This window comes from Mauremys mutica, chromosome 7 (assembly GCF_020497125.1).
Source record: "Mauremys mutica isolate MM-2020 ecotype Southern chromosome 7, ASM2049712v1, whole genome shotgun sequence".
Taxonomy (NCBI): Eukaryota; Metazoa; Chordata; order Testudines; family Geoemydidae; genus Mauremys; species Mauremys mutica.
The window spans coordinates 14,247,806-14,272,140 of NC_059078.1; the positions used below are offsets into that span (position 1 = coordinate 14,247,806).

Sequence of the window (24,335 nt, forward strand, 5' to 3'; positions counted from 1 at the left end):
ACCTCAGGATTTCTCAAACTTCATTGCACTGTGACAACCCCCCCCAAAACAAAACTTACACCATGCCCCAGGAGGGGGATACTGCGCTGGGGTCGGGGGAGGGCGGCAAAGCCGAAACCCAAGGCAGGGAGCCTGTAACCTAAGCCCTGATGCCCAGGACTGAAGCTGTTGGGTTTAGTCTTTGGCCCCGGTGGAGTTGGGCTCACGCTTCAGCTTCGGCCCTGGGCAGTGGGGCTCGGGCTTTGGCCCTATGACATCCTAGCTAGCCCTGATGACCCCATTAAACGGGGTTGCGACCCACAGTTTGAGAACCGCTATCCTACATAATTGTGCCAAGTCTTCCCTGGCCTTATCATATCCTCATTCTCCTCCTCTCTGCTAATACTGCCAGGCTTAACATACCATTTGTTTGCCTCTCCAATCTTTGTCTCTGATCCTTTTTCTGCCTAGCTCCCTGTAGATGGCACACTTTCCCTGAACCTATCTGCGAAGGCCATAGCTACCCTCTCCTCAAAACTCCCTTCTTCCATGCCTTTCAAAAACTAGCTGCCTAAGTCATCTACTTATTTATCTAAACTCTCTGTTAATGAAGGATTTACTCATTTAAATGGAGCTAAACGGTGGAATGCTAGAAGAGATGGAAACAAAAATTGGAATTGAAGCTAGGGATTGCTTGGGTGGGTGGAAGCAATGGGCTAAGGAGACCATCTTTTCAAAAGGCAAAAGTGGGACACCATTGGTGGGGGGAGGGAGAAGAGGAGCAAAGGCTGGGCCTCATGGCGAGGAGGCTAAGGCCGCCGGAAAGAGGACTGGTGCCGCCCCTGAGCCTCAGGCAGGTACTAGAGGGAACCCAGGCCAAATGCTGTCCTGGAGTCATTCAGCCCAGGATCGGGATTTGAACTCTGCATTTTGGAACTGTCCAGGATAGGTGGTCATCCTAAAAGGGCTGATGGAGGAGGGGAAGGGAGTAAGGGAGGAGGGACTTGAGTGTTTCATTTAACCCTCCCCCTTCAAAAACAAACAAACAAAAATAAAACCAGTAAAACTACTGAGCCACACATGTACCATTTTGCTTCTATATTGTATGACTATCTTACATCTTTTGTCCTTCTTTGCCTTTTCAGTCTGCACGCTCTGTGAACTGGAAACAGTGTCCTCTGTATTTTGGAACACACCTAGGGCATTTTGGATGCCAACACAATCTACATAATAAATACAAAACTGAATGCTTTCTTTCCTTCCCAGCCCAAGCACCACCCAAAAACATGATCCTAGGCATTTGTTTTGAAATATATTTGAAAGAGTTTTATTTTTTGCAAATGTTTGCAAGCAATGAGATTTTCTGAAAACTTGTTTAAAAAGGCAGACAAAGGAACAGTTAAAGCAGAGTGTGTTACCCTACCTGCAACTTTACAAAGAAGTTTTAACAGAGTCAGATGAAAAACAGGTGGATGAACAAAATGTTTCATGTACAAAAATAGCATTATTATCAAATAAAATAAATGATATAGAACTCCAAAACACTTTAGAACAGAAATAGCTACATGCAACAGAAAACATTTTATTATGGTTCTGTTTATGCATCAAAATTTAACAGAAATTATTTTGAAATCTTGATATTTGTTAGTGAAATGGACTGTCATATCAATGATATGTCTTAGGGCAGGTCTTCACTACCGCCGTAACGGCGGGTAGTGATCTATCTATCAGGGGTCGATTTATCACGTGAAGTGTAGACGGCCAGGTAAGTCGACCTAACATACGCCGACTTCAAGTTGTGTATCTTAGGTCGACCCCCCCGGTAGTGTAGACCTGGGCTTAGTGCTACTGCAATAATGACTTTAAAAGAAGCAACTGAATGAAGCTGAAACAACTGTTTTCATGATGTTCAGTGATTGGTTTAGTACTTGACTCTCAGAAGTATGTAATCTCTGTATTTGAATGATTTACTGGTAACAGCTGACAATCCTAATATTGTAGTAGTTTTTCCCCAGAAAAAGAAACCCGTTTTTCTAAACATAGAAAATTTTAACTAACGTACAGAACCTTTTACAATTCTACATCTATGCTATAAAATACATATTGTACATATGAACGATCCCTACAGTTGTAGTTTTTTAATGGCTAGGTGTCCCACAACAGAGTTTATCTTCTTTGCAATTAACCTGAATCACATGTTTTCAACTTAGAAAATGTCATGAACTTTGTAATGGCAAACATTACACAGAAGTTTAGGCAGAGTGAAAAACAACAACATTACGTTACTGCTAAATTAACTTCTTAGTGATCTCACTCGATTATATTAGTTTTACATTTTTATATATGCACAATACCAAAAATATGCCTATTTCATGCTAAAATATTGTCTCACAATGTTATTCTCATCTTTTTAGTTGAGGCAATCTGATACAGACCTAGCCAAAAATAAAAGCACACTATTAGGTTTGATGATAGCCGAAGACAACATCCTTTTTGAAAAATAACATTCACTGAATTGTAGTGAGTGAACAGTGAATGACATGATTTTCAAAAGTGCTAGGCATCCACAAAGCTCAGTAATGTCAATAGGAACTTCAGGTGCTTAGTACCTTTGGGAAAAAAAAGTCAAACTAACTTAGAAAAAAAACACCCTCAATATGATTTGAATGAGTATAGTACAGATAATTCACAGACTCTTGCTCTTTTCACACTAGTGCTTAACATTTAATTTTTTTGAAAGCTGATTCTAAAATAACAAACAAAATCTAGAATGCTTTAAGACAACAAATCATCTTTCACCCTCTATTTGTTCAGAATTATGTTTAAGCTAATATTGCTTTTCGCAGCTCACTGATAAATTAAGAATGTTGCAGAATAAAGTGAAATTTGATTTTACAGATATATATGGGATAACAAAAAACATCATAGAAGCACAGAGGTAGAAGGCTCCAAGGAATTAAACCTGAGTTACACCATCATTACTCTCTAGATACCTAACATCATAAAGTTTTCTAATATCCTTTCAGCAGGTAATATCTTGTATCATTTGAAAATCTTTTTTTGGCTGCAGTACACCACACACCATGGCATTATCAGTAAAGTCAGTTGCTTGTCTCTTAAAGATATTTGTCCTTATTCCTTTACTGGAGTAACATATTAATGCTACACACAACAAACAAGCATGGTATGTGGGGATGGATGAAGCATTTCATAAATATAATCCTAAGCATTTTAGTATAATTTTTCTTTAACAATACAAGTAACCACACATACAGGATCTCTAAGATTTACTTTGAACAAATAAAGAGTGAACAGAAGAGCCTCACAAGAAAAAAAAAATCTATCTATATATAGGAGAAATCTGTCATCTTCAGATTCTACCATCCAAGTGCATTCTGAAAAAACAGCAAAAGCTGCACTCTTTTTGGCACCCTTTTCTGTAGCACAGTGTCTCAAAAACAAACCTGCCTTTGATTTCTGCTTCATTTAGAAACATTACCCCTTTATCAGGAAAGAATGATGATAAATGCACAGCCTTTCACTTATGATATGCAAACAAAAAAAGCAGTAAAGGTATGCTACGTTTCCCTAGTCAAAATACAGATGTGAGCAATTTCTAATGTGAAGTATTTCACAGATTACTTCACCGAACTTTAGGCATGTATACAAGGTAAATTAAACTTCAAAGGGAAATTGTTTAAAAAAATATAAACCTATTTAATTGTATTGACTGAAATTTACTAATGTATTATGGAAGCAAATGACAATATATTTTATGCACTGGAATCAACCTGTACATTTTATATTAATAATTTAGTTTTTAAATGATTGCTAATCAACATGTCAAACATGCTAAGTATATGAAATAACTGTTAAGGACAAAACAATTAATACAGGATTCCTTTAAAAAGGAACTGTATACAGTAGTTGCTTTAGCAGCAGATATCAGTAAGTGCTTGGCTTCTACCATTTACAGCATCGCTACAAGGATGACATTAACCAATGCAACATCAATCAGTACAGAGTTTAGACCTGACACGCTCTTTGATACTTGTTTAGGCAAACATTTGAAAAAAACAAACAAACTGTGTGAATGTGGAGCATTTCATATAGTTAGAAACAAGGATTTCTCAGCAAAATATACTTGAAGTATACTAATAGCCAATATCCCACAAACAAAATTTGATATTTACCATCATACATAAATTGTATGAATCAAATACTGTTTAATAGTACTTTTTTTTTGCATATCTTTTACCTTAATTCAATAGCAGTAAATATCTTCTTAAATTATACAGTGGCAAGTTTAAGTAATCTGTTTCAGCATTTATCTGACATTCCTAGAATCAGATGCATTTGCTGGTCTCTCACTGTACTTCTCTTCCCAGTTGTCAAATTTTAAGACACAACCTTCAATTCCCAGTGTATTGGGAAACAACAGTACCTTGTCTGTGCACCAAACCCAAAATGTAATGATGCTTGTCTTTTTCTTTGCTTTCATTTTTCAAAAAAAAACAAACAAACGTATTTAAGCAAGCATCAGAAGCAGCACTGACCACGTTCAACTGAGAGACACTGGCGGCTGCTTATTCGTTCCAAAAACAGGTTACTAGATTACAGGCATAGTAATGGTGTTCTATCGTTGCCTGAGCCATCTTCTGGAATTCTAGGCAGGAGAGCAGATCGAGTCAATCCCCAGAATCTTTGAGGAGACAGATCTTTTTTAGCAGCTGTGAACTTCCACCCCATGTGATTCCCACAAATTCTGCACTGGGCTATAGTCCATGCATACCTAAAAAAAAACGTGGAGTCACATCATTCATGAGAACATTTTAATGGAACTGGAACACAGTTAAATAATTCAGTAAGAAGAAAATATCAGTTTTAGTTTGGGATTTTCAAATGGGTTTAAGGGATTCAGGCACCCAATTTTCATTGATTTTTCAATAGGACTTGGGCACCAAACTCCCTAGGTCTCTTTGAAAATCACAGCCTTCAAGATTATTACATTGTCCACAAAAAGTATAATAATAAAAGCATTTTATTTCAGTAATATGATTCATTATTGTGTGCCAATACAGGAGTATCAAAAATGCTTATCATAATAAACTTAAGACATAAGGGATGGTTTTAAGGCTCTATTTAAAGGAGAATATTAAATCCATCAGTAACCCCAAAAAATCAAAGAATGAGGCATCTAGCCTGATGGAGCAATGGAATCTTTCTTTTCCTAGCTTCTAAAGGAAGAACACCAAAATTCTGCTGCCTCCAGAGGAGAAAAGGACAGAAGAAACATCTCAGAGTGAGAAGTAAGGACTAACTTCAGAATAGATAACATGAGTCATCAGATGCCTTCTGTGATGAATGCATGAAAGAAAAAAGATCCTCTGAGACAGGGGTTCTCAACGTTTTTCTTTCTGAGGCCCCCCGTAACATGCTATAAAAACTCCACGGCCCACCTGTGCCACAACAACTGGTTTTCTGCATACAAAAGCCAGGGCCAGTGTTAGGGGGTAACAAGCAGGACAACCGCCTGGGACCCCATGGCACAAGGCCCCCCATGAAGCTACATTGCTCAGGCTTCAGCCCCAGGTGACGGGGCTCAGGGTCCCGGGCTTCAGCCCCATGCCGTGGGGCTTTGGCTTTCTGACCTGGGCCCAGCGAGTCTAATGCTGACCATGCCTGGAGGACCCTGAAATCTGTTCACGGCCCCCCAGGGAGCCCTGGACCCCTGGTTGAGAACCACTGCTCTGAGAGGTCACTGAATTTGTTTTTCCATATATCCTGATGACCTCCCACTGACAGGTGGACTTGTGTTCAAAGGAGAAGCAGGCAGCAAGGTGAGAAAGGGCAAGCTTAAATGTGTGCAAAGGAATGGCTATTGTGGTAGCTATGCATTTGTTTAACTCAGCAAGTGAATGCAAAAACAGGGCCCAATTCCTTTAGGAGACAACAGATTACCATAGAGAAACAGACTGGTTTAAGGTGAGTTAAATTTGATGAGCAAATTCTTTCTGATAGTATGGCACACAAAGGAAGAGGCAGAAAACCATTTATGGATTACAGTTAAGGACAGAGTTGTAGAACACAACCTACATTTCAAATTGTATGTGAATTATGACAGCCTTACAGGTGCAAGGTTTTTTTTTTTTAATTATTCTAAAATATGCTTGTCTATTCAAACCAAAAGCTTAAATGATTGTGGGCGGGATGGGCGGCAACTTTAAGGGATAGTAAACTTCAGTTGGAAGGATCATAGTGGTTGCTTAATAAAATAACAGATAAAGGACAGAAAAAAACCCTCAAAATCACATCAAACCCAAAAGGTCTTATCCCGAGGTTTTATAGGGGAGAGCTCAGGACATGGCTGATTGTACAAGTACAAGCTGGCATCAACCTTTCAAACATGTGTACTATCTAAAAGAATTCATTACTGTAATTTTATCTTAATCGGTATCACTTCGCCTTGCCAAGACTTGTTCTGTGGAATAACCTTCTTTTGAAAATAAAAGTCCACGGATAAACCATGAACAACTTTGACTGCTCTAAATTTGTTCAGTTTCCCCTTTGATTCTTGGCAGGATCTGAGACAGTTCCTGCACCTGTACATTTTGTTCTCCTCCGTGCCCTCTATCGCCTTCAAGTTAGAAAAACAGGATTTATTAGCACCTTTCACTTGCCAAAATGTACACACTTTTTAAAGTGTTCAGAACTCAAATAGCTTCAAAATTAGGTTATTATTCCAGCAGTGCTACTGAGTTTATTTATAAAATGGTTCAGGAATAAACTAACAAAATTAGGTTATTGTTCCAGCAGTGCACTATACACACTAACGAGGTTATTTCTAAAATGGTTCAGGAATAATCACCTTTGTTAATTTTTAAAAATAACTATTTTACTTCCTCAAACAACAGAATGCTATCACTGCACATTTAAATCAGTATCTGGATAAGGTAATATTTCGATTTTTCAATTATTATTAAAGCATAGCTGACAGTTCATGGATTTTTAAAAAATATTGTATATAGGAACAACTCCACATATGCATCAGGTTTTCTGTATTTGCCTCTTACTATATCACCAAAGATAGCTGCAGAGAAACAATATGGCTTTTTTCAGAATTCATCTGTTTATGCTGTACAATTCCTTGTTTAAATTTATAATCTTCTGTTTGTGTTTTTTTGTAAGGAAAAGACTGATCTCTATGGAAATAATTAATTTATGTTTTCCATAAACGTGTCTATGTCACAGACAGAGAAACACTTGGGAAATAAATATCCCACTTATCTGCACCAGAAGCTGGATTGTGTCTAAATATATTATTTAAAGTTTTCTATTTTATTTTAAAAGGTGGGTATTCAAAATCTTCAACCTACTTAAGAAGCTACTAGTCGAGTTATATGGTTTATATAGGAGATTTTCCTTGTAATTTTTTTTTAGACAAGATGAGTAACATGACGGTCTGAAATTATAAATATGCTAAATATTCTGCTTGGCATTTTGCATCAACTACACTTGTAGGGAGGGTAGGGATGGAGCGTCAAAGATAAACTGACGAGATTGAGGGAGAACAGAAGTAAATTACACTTAATCCTTTTCAATGATCTATCAGATATTTGATAGTGAGGAATCAGTAGTCAGGAGTCAGTATTAAAGTGTGCACCACTTAAAGTTTCTAATATGAATAAAATCTATACAAATCTATACATTTTAGTCCATGAAAGACAGAATTCCCAACCACAAGCAATATAAACAATCAAAATAGTTTAAAACAAGGTCCTCAGATTAGTAAATAATCTCTAGTCATAACGAGAGACATGCACAGTTTACTATATGAAAAGTTCTAGGGTTGGAGATTACATACTGAAGACCATTCAAACTGGGAATGGAGGATGGTGGGAAGAAGTAACAGTAGTATCACCCTGGAGAATGAAATGTTTTTAAAAAGAATGAAAGACGTGATCCCATAGCAAACAGATTTTAAGATGATTATTAATGTCACCTGACACTTTAGCTGCTAGTTCTTTCTCCATCTGTGTGAAAGACTGTAAGCCCTTTGGGGACAGAGTGTCTATTTTACAATGAAGCCCTGATACCTGATTGGGGTCATTTGGTACTACTACAATACAAATTATAACACTCCCTGTTATATATAGTTATTTATCAAGATGCTAGTTGGGTAATTAAAAGAGAATTATTCAAAAACAACTTTTAAAATGTGGCAAAATGTATGCACAATTTTAAAGGCACAAGAGAATTTTGAATACGTTTTATCTAACTTCTCCAATTTATTTTAGATTAAGAAGGAATACTAAATTTACTTTTTTCTTCATTTACACTAGTTAAATGATCATTTTTAAGAGTTTAGAAAATAATGTAATGTCTGCTGCTCAGTGTTTGCAGGCCAGAATACATTTAAAATCAGAATAATTAATTTCTATTATTTGCTAATAAGATTTCTGAACTGTATTTTGTAATACTGGAGTACATTATTAGTATAAAGAAATACTGTTTTACCCAGGAAACCAACTGTGCTCTGTAGAAGGTCGGCCACTCAGACTCAAGTTGCAGGCTTTGTACACTGTAAGGGTCTCATGGACATATCCATGAGGATTCACATATGCTGCCATAGGTCCACACAAGGATAAACTACAATGGATAAATAAGAGCCAGTTATGTACTTTGATAGTTTCCCCAGACATACATCAAAAAGGAAAACAGGGCTGAAAAGCGTTCATAAAATTAAAACAACTCTAATTAGAAAATGAATAGAGGAAGCAAATTGCCAAATACTTAAAAATATTTTGCATAAAAAGAAGTCTAATATGCTTGTAGACAAGGTTTATGAGTTACAGTATTAAAAGACGGAATAAAAATAGGTATGTATACCTTTATTACATGAGACAACATCACAATAATTTCCCAAACTTTATACAAATGTAGGGCCTGATCCTATTATCCTTTACTCAGTTAGTAATCTTTACTAACATGAGCAACTCCTGCTGACTACTTCCTAAGGCTCTGTTTCAGGAAAGGCACTTAAGCAAGTACTTATATACTTTCCTGAAAATTATAAACTCACGCTTAAGTGCATTCCTGAATTAGGGCCTAAGTGTTTCTTAAAGGCGACAAGTTAATAACTGCAGGCCTGACGGAATGTTGGCATGGAAAATACCTCATTTGGAGTGGGTGATTGTCTTTACCTCATCAATATGAAACTAAGGGCTAGAACAGAAATAAATTACACTTAATCCTTTTCAATGATCTATCAGATAGTGATAGTGAGGAATCAGTAGTCAGGAGTCAGTATTAAAGTGTGCACCACTTAAAGTCAACCTAAGTAACGCTACTTCAGTTACATGAATAACGTAACTGAAGTTGACGTAGCTTAGGTCGATTTACCAAGGTGTCTACATTGTGCTGTGTCGACGAGAGACGCTCTCCCGCTGACTTACCTTACTCTTCTCAGGGATCTGGAGTACCAGAGTCAATAGGAGAGTACTCTCCCATCGACTTAATCGACACCACTGTATTGATCTACTGTACTGATCTACAGTGCCGATCTACTGGTAAGTGTACACATGGCCTTAGTGTAAACAAAATACAGGATAATTTGCCATTTACTTTTACTTGCCTCCACTGAGTAAAAACTTACAATGAAAACAAATAGCAACACTACTCAGCCTCTTAATTCTGCCTTTAAAATTGAGCCGTCAGCAAAAATAAGCATTTACCACGCTATTTTCTCAATTTCAAAAAAGTAGTTAAAAAAGACACCCCACAAATGAACATAGCAGCAGCTAAGAGTTCCACAATCTATCGTTTAGTTAATTACTGCAGCTGCTTATCACATGGATAAAACAAAACAAAATTACTATCATGAGTCTTTGTTAAGCCAAGAAATCTTCTAACCTTCATATCATCATAGGTGATAGATAGATATTAGTTATCCTGAGTGCAGCTGGAGACAAGGCCACCAGCAGTGGTAACTGTTTTCAAGAAATACTATCCTGACACAGCTATTAATGAGGACAATGGATAGGTCAGGCATATAAGAATGAATTGCCTACTACAACTCTTAGAATGATTTTTAGAGTGTTTGACATCAGGTCATTTCCAATGATACATGTCTTCCTTGCTTCACAACATACTAATAGCACATCTATGATACTAAAATCACATACAATAATCTGAAATCGGTGCTTGTTAAAACGTGGAAGTATTATGCACAACTGAGATTTTTTCCCCCTATTACTTCTGAATTAGGTTAATCAGTGATATACAAGAGTTTGTACTCCAAAATTCACCATAAGAGTACAACCCCACATGGCTCGGTGCTGGGCCAGATAATATAACATGGCCTTTCAAACTCCAACTTCCATTATTCTAAAGTCATCATAAATAACAATTTTGTTAGAGGTCTGTGGACTGGATGATGTCTTTGAATTTATTTTACTTATTTTGTTTTACACAGAGAATTTCCTATGAATATTTATTGATCAGCTCAGAACGATCTCAGAAGAATAAAATGCAAAGAGAAAATGAGAGTTGTAGGAAGAGCAAAACTATTAATACATACCCAATTCTCATTTATTGTAATGTTGACATAGCACAGCAATTGCGTGTTTTCCAAAGAAGAGACTAAACTAATTAAAAACTCACCTGAATATTTCATTCTTAGTTGTTATTTCTGTGTCTTGACATTGCTTACAACAAAGAGATGTACACTTCAAAAGAAAAACAAATACACTATCAATAGGACAACTTTACTCACTTCTGCATATTTGTTATCGAAGTAACATAATCACAAGCTTTTTTGGTTTTGTTTTTTAAAAGAAAAGGCCTCTGACTATGTAATTGTAATAAATTAGGGAAAGGTCTGTTCTTTCAAGAGCTTTTGAAAAACTAACTATTTTAGAGAAATAAAAATATGTTGCTATTTAATATGTAACACAGAAGAGGTCAAGTACAAACATGCATTTTTATTTTCTGCAAAATGTATGAAATACTGGGAGGGAGTGCTTTTAACGTCAAGAAAAAATATTAATGGATTGACTCCCTCACCATCCTCCTCCTTTCCCCCTCTGAAGTACTGTAACAGATTAATCTACCACTTAAAATTACTAGAAAGTAAGCTAGAACAGAACAATTCATTACTGACCTTTCCCAGAAACTAAACCTTTAAAAATCAGTTCATAAGAATAATTTATTCCAGTATAAATTTTTCAGATGTAAAATATTTCCCACCTTTTTTTAAAAAAAGAATAATACTTTTGAAATTGTCAGTGAAACAATTTAAGAAGTTTATAGGACAAAATGTTGTTTTAACAATGTTCACTTAAAACAATTTATGTAAATCACAGTTCATACTTTTGGTTCCAACTAAGGCCTGGTCTACACTAGGCGTTTAAACCGGTTTTAGGAGCGTAAAACCGATTTAACGCCACACCCGTCCACACTGAGAGGCCCTTTATATCGGTATAAAGGGCACTTTAAACCGGTTTCTGTACTCCTCCCTAACGAGAGGAGTAGCGCTAATATCGGTATTACCATATCGGATTAGGGTTAGTGTGGCCGCAGATCAACGGTATTGGCCTCCGGGCGGTATCCCACAGTGCACCACTGACCGCTCTGGACAGCAATCTGAACTCGGATGCAGTGGCCAGGTAGACAGGAAAAGCCCCGCGAACTTTTGAATATTTCCTGTTTGCCCAGCGTGGAGCTCCGATCAGCACGTATGGTGATGCAGTTAAAAATCAAAATAAAGAAAGAGCTCCCACATGGACCATGCGGATGTGATCGCTGTAAGGGCAGGCAAATCTGTTCTATCAGCGCTCCGTTACATAAGACGAAATTCAAAATCATTTTTAAAAAATCTCCAGACAGATGCCATAGCAGGGACTCAGCGCACTGCTGCGTGACAAGTGTAACGGAAAGCCAAAGAATCAAATGGACGCTCATGGACTGGAGGACTCAAGCTATCCCACAGTTCCTGCAGTCTCTGAAAAGTATTTGCATTCTTGGCTGAGCTCCAAATGCTTCTAGGGTCAAAAACAGTGTCCGCGGTGGGTCAGGGCATAGCTAGGCAATTTACGCACCCCCCACCCACCCCCAGAAGTGAAAGGGAAAACAATCCTCTCTTGACTCTTTTACATGTCACCCTATCTTTACTGAATGCTGCAGATAGACGCGATGCTGCAGCACTCAACACCAACATCCTTGCTCCCCCCACGCCATGGATGGCTGATGGTACAATATGACTGGTATCCGTCCTCATCATCAGCCTATTGGCACATGGGGCAGTGCAAAAGGACTGGTAACCATGCCGACTAGCATCGGTAAGGTCAATCAAGGGCGCCTGGTTCTAATTTTTCGTGGTAGATGGTACAGTATGGCTGATAACCATCATCATCATAGCAACAGGGGGCTGAGCTCCATCAGCCCCCACACTTCATGTGTAAAGAAAAGATTCAATTGCCCCTGGACTAGCAGAGGGATGCTGGGCTCCTCTCCTCCACACTCCTTACTGTCCTGTCTGGACTATCATAGCAGCTGGAGGCTGCCTTCCACTCATATCTCACTAACAAGTCACTGTGTCTTATTCCTGCATTCTTTATTACTTCATCACACAAGTGGGGGGACAATGCTACGGTAGCCCAGGAAGGCTGGGGGAAGAACGGAATCAACAGGTGGGATTGTTGCAGGAGCATCCCCTGTGAATAGCATACAGCTCATAATTTCTGCAGGATCTGACACAGAGCAGCTCTGCTCTCTGATTCTATGATACAGTGGTTCTCTAGTACACTTGCCCATATTCTAGGCAGGACTGATTCTATTTTTAGATACCAAAAAGGAGGGATTGACTCAGGGAGTCATTCCCAATTTTGGCTTTTGCGCCCCTGGCTGATCTCAGCCAGGGGCACTTATGACAGCAGCAAATGGTGCAGTGCAAAAGGACTGGTAGCCACGATCATCTTATTACCAATTTATAGTATGGTAGATGGTGCAATATGGCTGGTAACCATCTCTGCTATCATGCAAAAGCAAAAGCATGCTGCTGTGTAGCGCTGCTGAATCGCCTCTGTGAGCGGCATCTAGTAGACATACGGTGACAGTCACAAAAGGCTAAACAGGCTCCATGATTGCCATGCTATGGCATCTGCCAGGGCAATCCAGGGAAAAAAGGCACGAAATGCTTGTCTGCCGTTGCTTTCCCAGAGGAAGGAGTGACTGACGACATTTACCCAGAACCACCCGCGACAATGATTTTTGCCCCATCAGGAACTGGGATCTCAACCCGGAAATTCCAAGGGGCGGGGGAGGCTGCGGGAACTATGGGATAGCTACGGAATAGCTACCCACAGTGCAATGCTCCAGAAATCGACGCTAGCCTCGGACCATGGACGCACACCACCGATTTAATGTGTTTAATGTGGCCGCGCACACTCGATTTTATACAATCTGTTTTGCTAAACCGGTTTATGTAAATTCGGAATAATCCCGTAGTGTAGACATACCCTAAGTTCTGACTCTTACTCCTCGTGTCCTATCTCCTGCTCACTTCAGCATGTTGCTCTTTATAACGGCCTGATGAGCTATGCGCTTGAAAGAACTTTGACTTTGACTTAACATATTTGAAAACTTATCAGGTCCCTTTCAGTCTTCTTTCTCAAAATTAAATATACCCAGTTTTTTTTAAAAACTTTCCTCATAAGTCAGGATTTTTAAAGCTTTTATAATTTTTGTCCACATCTTTCCTAAAGAGTGGCACCCAGAATTGGTCACAATACTTCACCTGAGGCCTCACCAGTGCCAGGTAGAGAGGAAAATTACCTCCCTTGTCTTACATATGATACTACTCTTAATATACCCCAGAATGATATTGGCATTTTACAGAACTGCAGCACATTGTTGGCACATATTCAGTTTGTGATCCACTATATCTCTCAGATCCTTTTCTGAAATATTACTGCATAGCCAGTTATTCCCCATACTGGTGATTTTTCCTTCACAAGTGAAATACTTTACTGATTCATCTTGATTTCAGACCAATTTGTCAAGGTCATTTCAAATTCTAATAGTCTTCTCCAAAGTGCTTTCAATCCCCTCTGACTTTAGTGTCAGCCACAAGTTTTATAAGCCAACTCTCCACTCCATCATCCAAGTCATTAATGAAAATATTGAATAATACTGGCCTCAGGACAGAGCCCTGTGGGATCCCACTAGACGTGGCCTTCCAGTTTCACAGAGAACTATTGATAACTACCCTTTGAGTATGATCCTTCAACCAGTTGTGCACTCACCTTATAGTAATTTCATCTATATCACATTTCCCTAGTTTGCTTATGAGACTATCATGTTGAACCGCGTCAAAAGCCTTACTGAAAATCAAGATATACTATATCTACTGCTTCCCCACCAGTAACACTGTCAAAGAAGAACATTAGGTTGCCCTGGCATGATTTGTTCTTGACAAATCCATGTTAGCTATTACTTATTACCCTATTTTCCCTAGTTGCTTACAATTTGATTGTTTAGTAATTTGTTCCATTTTCTAAGTTAGGCTGGTTGGTGTATAATTTTCCAAGTCCTTTCTGTTCCCGTTTTAAAAGATAGGTACTATGCGTGCCTTTCTGTAATCCTCTTGGACCTCATCCATCCTTCATGAGTTCTCAAAGATCATTGCTAATGGTTCCGATATTGCTTCAGTTAGTTCCTTAAGTACCCTAGAGTGAATTACCGTACATACTCGTTCATTAGTCCATTCGTTTATAAGCTGACACCCCTCCCTCCCCCGCCAAAATGGATAGGTAAAAATAGCAAAAACTGTATGACCCTATATTTCAGGGGTGGGAAAACTTTGGCTCCCAGCCCGTCAAGGTAAGCCACTGGCGAGTTGGGATGTTTTGTTTACCTGGAGCGTCTGCAGGCATGGAGCCCAACAGCTCTCAGTGGTCGCGGTTTGCCATTCTCAGCCAATGGGAACTGCGGGCCTCCATGCCTGCAAACGCTCCAGGTAAACAAAACGACAATCCATTAGATCAGGGATTGGCAATCTTTGGCATGCGGTCTGCCAGGGTAAGCACCCTGGCGGGCCAGGCCAGTTTGTTTACCTGCTGCATCCGCAGGTTTGGCCGAACGTGGCTCCCACTGGCCGTGGTTTGCCACTCCAGGCCAATGATGTGCTGGCCACCGCTTCCTGCCTGTATTAGATATTCAATGCAATGATTCCATAGAGTTTAAAATCAACAAATTTTGGTATAGAACTGTTTATAAGCCGAACCCTACTCTTTGATGTGTCACTTTTTTACCAAAAATATTCGGCTTATGAACAAGTATATACAGTAAGTATCCTAGCCTGCTGAATTGAATATCTCTGACATCTAAACATTTTTTAACTAATTCTTTCCCTATTCTGGTTTGTGTTCCTTCCCCCTTGTTAATATTGATTGCGTTAAGCATCTGGTCACTGTTAACCTCTTTAGTGAAGACTGGAACAAAATAGGCCTTAAATATCTCAGCCTTCTGTTATCTGTTATTAACACTCAAACGCTCCTCTCTGTGCATTTCTTGTAGCTCTTTCATGTGAAGTTAATGCATTTACACTAGATTGACAGCCCATTTGAACACACAGCTATTGTAATTCTTGAGTTAGATAGTCTTGGTTAATTTTTAGTTCCAGAAAACCCATGTAAAAGGACAACAAAAGACAAGTTTTAAATCATCTTGGAATCCTGCTTCTTATCAGGGTAATAGATGTTTGAATGTAAAAATCCTTTTAGTCCAATATTTATATAGTCTTATCACTGTAGGGATATATCATACTTTATAAAGCACCAAAATCCACTCCACTTATCATGGCACAGCAATATTTCATTACTGTATGTTTTACTGTAAATGCGTTCTGATTTTAGAAAGAATGGTATTAACTGCATCAGGCTTCTAGCACCATCTCTTGGCTGGCACAGTACAATAAAGTGTTGGAACATCATTTTAAAAATATGATTGTCATTCTTTCAAGATAAAAAAAAAGCCAGCAAGTACTTTAGCGGTATTGCTACTAAATATAATGTGCCAGTCAATATCAGTGGACCACATATTCTATCACAGTTAAAAATAAATAGGAAAAATAAGAAGTTCTAAAAAAATACCACCTCTTAAAATATAACTTGGAAACGGCAGAATTTTTTTTTTGTTATAGATTATACAAACTCTGCTCTTTATTACCTGGTGACATTAAATCAAAGTACCATAAATTAAACATAAATAAGATACTTACTTTGTTCATAATATCTAATTCACACCGCAGTCGCTGAATAGCGCTACCTATTTTAAGCAGCTGAATACGTAATGAATCATCAATTGGCAGGCAAGCAGCAACTCTGTAAGAAAAATCTGGAGAAAAGCACCATGCCTGTTACAATATAAGAAATAAAAAAATAAAATACAGATGCCTTTTATTCAGTTCTCTATGTCTGCACAATATTTCTCTTGTTTAGAAAAGCAAACTTGTACTAGCAAAAATATACACTTTTCACACACTGTATCCAAGTGGCAATGTTGGCTCTAATACCAACATTTGCTTAAGTATTATATCATTGGAAGGATAAGCATTTTCTGTGTGCATTCATTTCTGTAGGGTTCCAACCCCCGATTTGTACACAGAACAAAAACATACCCAACAATATTCACACATTTCAGTTTTGATATACTCAAGTGATTTTTATTTTTAAAAAATTATATAAAAATCATCTGCCTTTAACCAGACTTTGGAATTTATGCTCTCATAAGGTAATGGACTTTACTGTATTCATTCTTGTCCTTAAGTCATCAAAGCACTGTTAGACCACAGGACAAGCACAGGCCTGATATACTACTACAGTCCCATCTCATGGTCAGTCAGAAATTCAAAGGCTGGACTTTCGAGCTTTAAACATTAAATTTCTAGCAGTTCAGAAAACAACTGCTGAAAGTGTGTTGGAAATTTTTTGATAAAGGTGCTTTGTTAATGGACCAGTACATGCTTTCAGTACACATAATCTCTTCCCAGTAGTCGTCGTGGGCTAGCCAGCAAGAAGAAAAAAATTTATCCTTACCTTTAACAAAATACGAGGGGAGAAAATACAAATGTGCTGAAAACCAAGCAACATAATTTTACAATACCTATTGGATTTGATGGAAGAGATTCATCTTTAAGATTTTCATCCCACTCATGTAGTTGCCTCTTGACTCTTTCCATTAAGGTTTCCTTTCATTAGAAGAAAAGCGTAATTTAAATATACATTTTTTCCCCTTTAAAATAAAAGCAAAATGGGGAGTGAGCTATTGGCCTCTAGTGGACATTCTCTTTTAAAAAACTTAGCACAAAGACAGTTTATCTACATGGCTACATATTTTAAGCTAACAAGTTAAAAATCAGCCAAGGTTTCCCATCAGGCAAGGTGCGGACACTTCTCAGAAACAAGAGAACTGATCAGTTTTGGAAAAGAAATTAACTACCTTTAAAGGATTTCTATGCTATGGTAGTATCAGGGTGGTTGGTAACAGAACCACCCCCCTCCCTCCTCTTGTGACAGGACACAAGGAGTGAAATCCTGGTCTCACTGAAGTCAATTTCAAAACTTCCACTGACTTCAGTGGGACCACAAGATTTCACAGATGAGGTAATACACTAACAGCCAGGGCTGGTAGTGCTCAAGTTCTTCACAGGATGTCTATTCTGTTTTGTTTATAATGATTATGGTAAAGATTGAGCAGACTTTATTGGGAGGGAGGGGAATACCTGATTAATTTAGGGCTGATTAAGGATTCTAAATGTGTAGTTTTTAATTAAAGTGAACCTTTCAGTACTGGATCAACTATTGGGGTAGGTCATATTCTGTGGGGGTCCACGGTTTCTACTAATTCATGTACAAAGACTATAAGATAGCAAATAAAAATCCAAGCTACTTGATCTGGAAATAAAAACAAAAATTGTTATTGTGTTGAGTATTTTTGCAGTAAATATGTGTAAGTTTGTTAAAGATATATTAAAATGTGTGTCATTTTGGCTAATATTTTGATAATGCCGCAGTCAGTACTTAAAAACACAAAATAAAAATAGGTTATATGGTTTTGTGCTACTTAATAATGAAATACCCAAAAGCATAAAATTAATTATAGATACCTGGGTAAGATCTGGTTTATACTTACAGCATCATATAAAGAGTAGAGCCATGGAGGCCAAGAAGTCAAACTAGCACAGTGAAACTTTCGCTGAAACAGAAAACATAACATTTACTTTTGAATCATAACACTTCTGTACATCTTGTACAAACAGATATAGGGGAGGAGGGATAGCTCAGTGGTTTGAGCATTGGCCTGCTAAACCCAGGGTTGTGAGTTCAATCCTTGAGAAGGCCACGTAGGGATCTGGGGCAAAAATTGGTCCTGCTAGTGAAGGCAGGGGGCTGGACTCGATGACCTTTCGAGGTCCCTTCCAGTTCTAGGAGATTGGTATATCTCCAATTATTACTAGAGGAGAAAATTATCTAGGAAGACATCTACTTATTTAAAAATGCCATGAAATGTCAATCAACATAACACCACTGGGGACTTGTTAGCATATTCAATCCAAAAATCTCAAAATATTTTGCAAATGCATTAAAATCCACAGTACCCACGTTGTAGATTTACAAATAAACAAACAGAGATTAAATCTCATTTAATGACAAATAATCAACAAGCAGACGTGGTCTTTAAAGATACATCATCACCTTCAAATCCAGTCAGTTTTATAAAAAGTTATCAGTAGTTTCAGGTAGTTTGCCTGTCCATTAGCCCATTGTTAATTTTTGTGGGTTTTACAATCACTTTTTTGTATATTAAACATATTTATCCCTCTCCTGTTGCTATATGAATGATCCCCTCCATCAATGGGGGCTCGGGGTGGGGAAACTGACTGACTACACAGGGTAAACAATCAAATTATTATAACCAAATGCTGCCAAATGCACATGCAAACTAAAAAAAATTGAGAACAATGGGCCAGATAATTAGCTGGTGTATACTGTCCCCCTGACTTAAAGAATTAGCAATGGTAAGTGATACTTGTAAAAACCACAGGTAAAAGCACTCACATAGATGTTTGGTTTTTAAGTTGCCGAAGTGCGCAGATGACAAGTTAAACACACACAAAAATCTGTGGACAAGCCAGAAACAGAATCCAGATTGCCCGAGTCTCAGCCCTGTAGTAGTCTTGTAAGTAGATCCAAAGAGTGCTTCCTCATAGTAAAACAGTTGTTGAGTAAGGACATTTCATATTAAATAAAAAACTGTGGTCAAGTCATGAGTCCATTGCTATCTAAACACTAACTGAAAGGTAAAAATGTTTTTATGTGGCAATCGTCAGTGCTAAACATTTTCAAGACTGCTTACCAAATATCAATGCTTATTCCCAATCTATTGGAAGCCATTTAAACAACATAGGCACTTATTGTTTCAATTTAGATATATTAAGTACGGCATAAAAATACTTATACCATACAGTGTTCTGTAAAGGACAATTCAGGTTCAAATGGAGTGGAATGGGAAAGATGTGTCAAAAGAAGATGAGGAAAACTTAAAAGCACTGGGAATGTATTCACTGAAGGTATAATGAGTAACATTACTTAAGTGCCTTTTTAAAAATCAAATAATTGCATTATTGATACCATGATTGTGGTATTAGACCCTAAAAATAGAAATAGAACAAATTTTACTCTACTTAATAGACTGCATATACACACACACACAGGGAAGAAGTTTGAGATGTAGAACGAATCATAACCACAATGATTACATTAAATTCTATGGTCAAGAGTGACCGGTGTTAGCTGAATTGTTCTCAAATGTGAAAACAAGTAACATGATCCATTGATTTCTGCTCTAAAGAAATGGCACTACAACATACAGAGTGGATTCAGAGAAGCAGCATCAAAGGGAAAAGGCTCAGCAACATCACCTCTCAATGTTCAACCTGTCCAACAGTAACACAGTTTTTCAGTTGTTCAAAAAACAAATCAAATCGAATGCTCGTTTCAAAGAATTAACAAAAGAATGAGAGAGATTAAGAATATTAGCAATAATGAGGAAGACACAGGCTACTTGCTGGGAATAAATGATTCTCTAGGAAGGCTGATGCCCCAACACAAAACAAGGACATCTATTATGACTGATTTCTGCAGTGAAAATACTTGGTCATTACATACTTAGAGACCTTTTACTGAGATACTGAACTCAAGTACACAAGACTGGCATTTTATTTTATTTCTTTATTTAAAGAAACTAGTGTGGGTGTCTTAACAGTTGCACCTACCGCAATAGTCTAGCTAAAAATCTGTCAGCATTTAATTATAAGCCCTTATTTTCAGGGATATTACTGGGTCAAATAATCTTCCTTCAGAAATCTTGGCATGTGAAGGTACCAACCCAAAAATTCCTTGTTCGTTTTTATTCTAATAATTTGAAAACTTTATATTATTCACTGACATATGAGAAATGAATACGGTGCGTCTCTGTCCATTAGCAAATGGACAGAGGTTTACTCTCCAAAAAACAAACACAACACCCAATCCTAACTGAGACCTTTGGCCTTGTCTACACTAGAAAGTTCCGTTGGCGTAAGCCACTTTGTGTCTACCTAGCTCTGCATGTCTACATTTCAAATTTGTCCTCCATTAACACAGGGGTTGGCAACCTTTCAGAAGTGCTGTGCCGAGTCTTCATTTACTGTAATTTAAGGTTTTGTGTGCCAGTTAATACATTTTAACTTTTTTAGAAGGCCTGTTGCTATAAGTCTATAATAAATAACTAAACTATTGTTGTTTGTAAAGTAAATAAGGTTTTTAAAATGTTTAAGAAGCTTCATTTAAAATTAAAGTAAAATGCAGAGCCCCCGGACCGGTGGCCAGGACCTGGGCAGTGTGAGTGCCACTGAAAATCAGCTCACGTGCCGCCTTTGGCACGTGTGCCATAGGTTGCCTACCCCTGCATTAACATATGCTCTCCATTAAGCCAACACAGTAACACCACCTCCCTGAGCAGTGTTGAGCCATGGTCAATGTACTGAGGTCGATGCAGCATCAGTGTAGATACTGTGTTACCTATGTTGACCCTAACAGTCCTTTCAGCAGCTGTCCCACAAACCCAGACACTAACCACTCTGGTCACAACTGTGAACTGCACTGCCCAGGGGTCATGAATCATAGAATATCAGGGTTGGAAGGGACCTCAGGAGGTCATCTAGTCCAACCCCCTGCTCAAAGCAGGACCAATCCCCAATTAAATTATCCCAGCCAAGGCTTTGTCAAAGTGGATTCTACCACCTCCCTAGGTAAGCCATTCCAGTGCCGAAGAACAGTAGCCAACACCCCCTTTAAAACCACATGAATTTTTGAAATGCCTTTTCCTGATTGTCCCTCACGGCGAGCAAACCTAGCAGCTATGTTGTTCGGTGCAACTGCCCAGATGACCACGTCAGCTACATGTTCCAGATGTGCTCCAGCTTGGAGTAGACAGGACATATTGGCCTCCTGGGCAAAGAGGCTGTGCAAGCACAGCTATATAACATGGACATCTACAAACAGATTGCAGGTAGATGCAAGAGAAAGAGTACAACTGAGATCAGTACCAGTGCTGCATGAAAAACAAAGGAACTGCGTCAGGCATACCAGAAGAGGCCTACAGTCAATCCAATGCTGAGCTACAGACCTGCCGCTTTTACAAAGAGCTGTAGGCCATATTGGCGGAGACCCCACCACCACCCCACACACTGCTGTGGATACCTTTTAGGAACCCAAATCACAGGCCCCAGACATGAACAGCAAGAATGGGAGGAGAGAGTCGAGCTATACCGCAAGCCAGGACTTGTTTGAGATTCCACCGGTGTCCAGTCTCTAACACACTCTGAACAGCACTGGAACAAGATAGTTCAAGGTCAATTAAAAACTCATTGTCCTAACACTCCATTGGCGAGAGCTCAGGTCTGGATGACAGACTTGATCATCTTTTAGAGTCAGCAAATCTGGAACAAGAGGTAGTCTCTCGCAGATCCCTGCTGAAAAGCACAGAAGGTCTGTGAACCATTGCTGTCTGGGCCATGTGGGTGCAATTAAAATGACTTTGCCTTGCCCTGTTTTTTTTTTAAACTTTGAATCCAGCATATTAGGTTTATAGGAGGAAAAAGCACAGAAGAGACACTGGCTCCAGGACACAAGGAATTCATCCAAAATGTGTCGCACTGCTTTCAAACAAAGCTTTTGACATTTTGCATTCTATTTGGTTGTAAAGAGGTGACGGTGTCCCCAGCGTGTGGAGATTTCCTGTATCACTGATGTTTTCAGTAACCACTCATGGGTATCTACTGGGATTTGCTTAGCTGGTCCATCAGATTCTTGTTCTTCCCTGATAGATGCATAACTAGAGAGTCTATAGAAGAGAATGCATCATTCCCACAAAGCCATTGCTTCCCTGCAAAGATGAGTAGAATGGAAACGCCCTTCTTCTTTATATAAAGCATTGCAGTGATGCTTCCATAATTACATGGACAACTTTATGTTGGAGATGAATAAAGAATGCTCGTAATGTCCAATGAATGGCTCTGAGCTTTAGAAAGTATATATGTAACTCTGTCTAAGGGGAATGGCAACATCCCCACACTGTGAACCTGCTGCAGTGAACACCCCATTTTATGTTACATGCATCTGTAGCACTTGTTATAAATGGAACAGGAAGACTGAACAATAAGGCTGTTGCAAGGTTGAGTTCACCAATCTAAAGATACTGTATTAGCACTTTCTTTAGAATGGAAAGCATTTGATTCACTATGTATGTACCTTGTCTGTAACTGGTTGACAGCCAATATTGTAAAGTACTAATACTGAGATGTACTTGTGACACTGGCAGGCCAGATGCTAGTTCTTGCTCAGGCTGCAGGCATTAGCTAAGAACTGACAGCCTCGCAGCTGGGGACCAGACCAGGTCACCAATGTGTTAGTTTTGCTCTTATAAGACCGTACAGTAGAACCTCAGAGTTACAAACTGACTGGTCAACCAAACACCTCATTTGGAACTGGACATACATTATCAGGCAGCAGCAGACACACACACACAGCAAATACAGTACAGTACTGTGTTAAACGTAAACTACTAAAAAGAATAAAGGAAAAATTAAAAAAAGATTTGACAAGGTAAGGAAACTGTTTCTGTGCTTGTTTCATTTAAATTAAAATAGTTATAAGCAGCATTTTTCTTCTGCATAATACAGCTTTGAAATTTTACTAAGTCAATGTTCAGTTGTAAACTTTTGAAAGGACCACCACAATGTTTTCTTCAGAGTTACGAACAACCTCCATTCCTGAGGTGTCATAACTCTGAGGTTCTTACCGTATATTAAATTCATTTATATATTATCTATTCTCCCAAATTCTTTATGGTATTAGCAAAGTGCATTTGACTAGTAAGGCCAGAGTATTGGTCCATAACCTGTGAGTGACCTATGATTGAATATTAGACTATAAGAGATCCAACTCTGTGGGAAAACAGAGGTCCAGGAAAGATTTCCACTACATGCATATGACGAAGTGGGTATTCAGCCATGAAAGCTCATGCTCCAATACGTCTGTTAGTTTCTAAGGTGCCACAGGATTCTTTGCTGCTTTGTCCAGGAAAGAGACACCCTCAAACTACCAAAAGAGTCTACAGAGGTATAGGAAGGTCTGTTTGGTAAGGAACAATTATTATTGCAGATGTTTTCTGCAATGATGAAATGGGGATCTATTAAAAGATATCTTGGGGAATTGCCAGTTGTCAGGAATAGCGACTTGGTTAGAATTCCCGTTTTGCTTATCAAACCTGTAGCCTACAAATACCATAAAGGAAATTCCATAATTAATGAGGTAAACAAAAACATTAAAACAACATATGGCAAAAATCAATCATGGGAAAATATTTTTCCATCCATAAAAGGGGTTTCTTTGTTTCGTACCCCATTAAAAAAGATAGACATATTATAAGAATTAGGTAGGGAAATGAAACCTGTCATCATCACACCAGTTACACAGGGGAGAGATACAAAGGCCAGCTCTAACTTACACCAAAGGTGGTAATATATCTTTTCTTTCTGGATGGTGTTGAACTAATCTCTGATTAAATCTTTGATTAAATAATTCCATTTGAGCTTGTTATTTGACAGTCTCAAATGGTTATTAAATTCAAACATGCAGCAACAGCACAGACTGATTGGATTAGCAGAGTGATTGCATTAGCTACTGTAATTTGAGCTCTTGCATTACTAGCTTGAGCATCAGAATCACTTGAGCTTCAACTCACTTCCCTGA

The 24,335-nt window shown here is 38.4% G+C and overlaps 1 protein-coding gene across 5 annotated transcripts in view; it reads right to left on the bottom strand.

The window, feature by feature from the left end:
- Nucleotides 1–4,185: 4,185 nt before the first annotated feature.
- The window catches only part of CRBN (cereblon), a 39,933-nt gene continuing 19,783 nt past the window's right edge, over nt 4,186–24,335 (bottom strand). For all 5 annotated transcript variants that reach the window (XM_045024831.1, XM_045024827.1, XM_045024829.1 and 2 more), the window contains 6 exons: nt 18,172–18,234; nt 17,143–17,227; nt 16,259–16,374; nt 10,642–10,706; nt 8,497–8,628; nt 4,186–4,771 (listed from right to left, as the gene is read on the bottom strand). In XM_045024831.1, the coding sequence (XP_044880766.1) occupies nt 4,594–4,771; nt 8,497–8,628; nt 10,642–10,706; nt 16,259–16,374; nt 17,143–17,227; nt 18,172–18,234 (639 nt within the window). In that variant the 3' untranslated portion in view covers nt 4,186–4,593. The remainder of the gene's footprint in view (nt 4,772–8,496; nt 8,629–10,641; nt 10,707–16,258; nt 16,375–17,142; nt 17,228–18,171; nt 18,235–24,335) is intronic.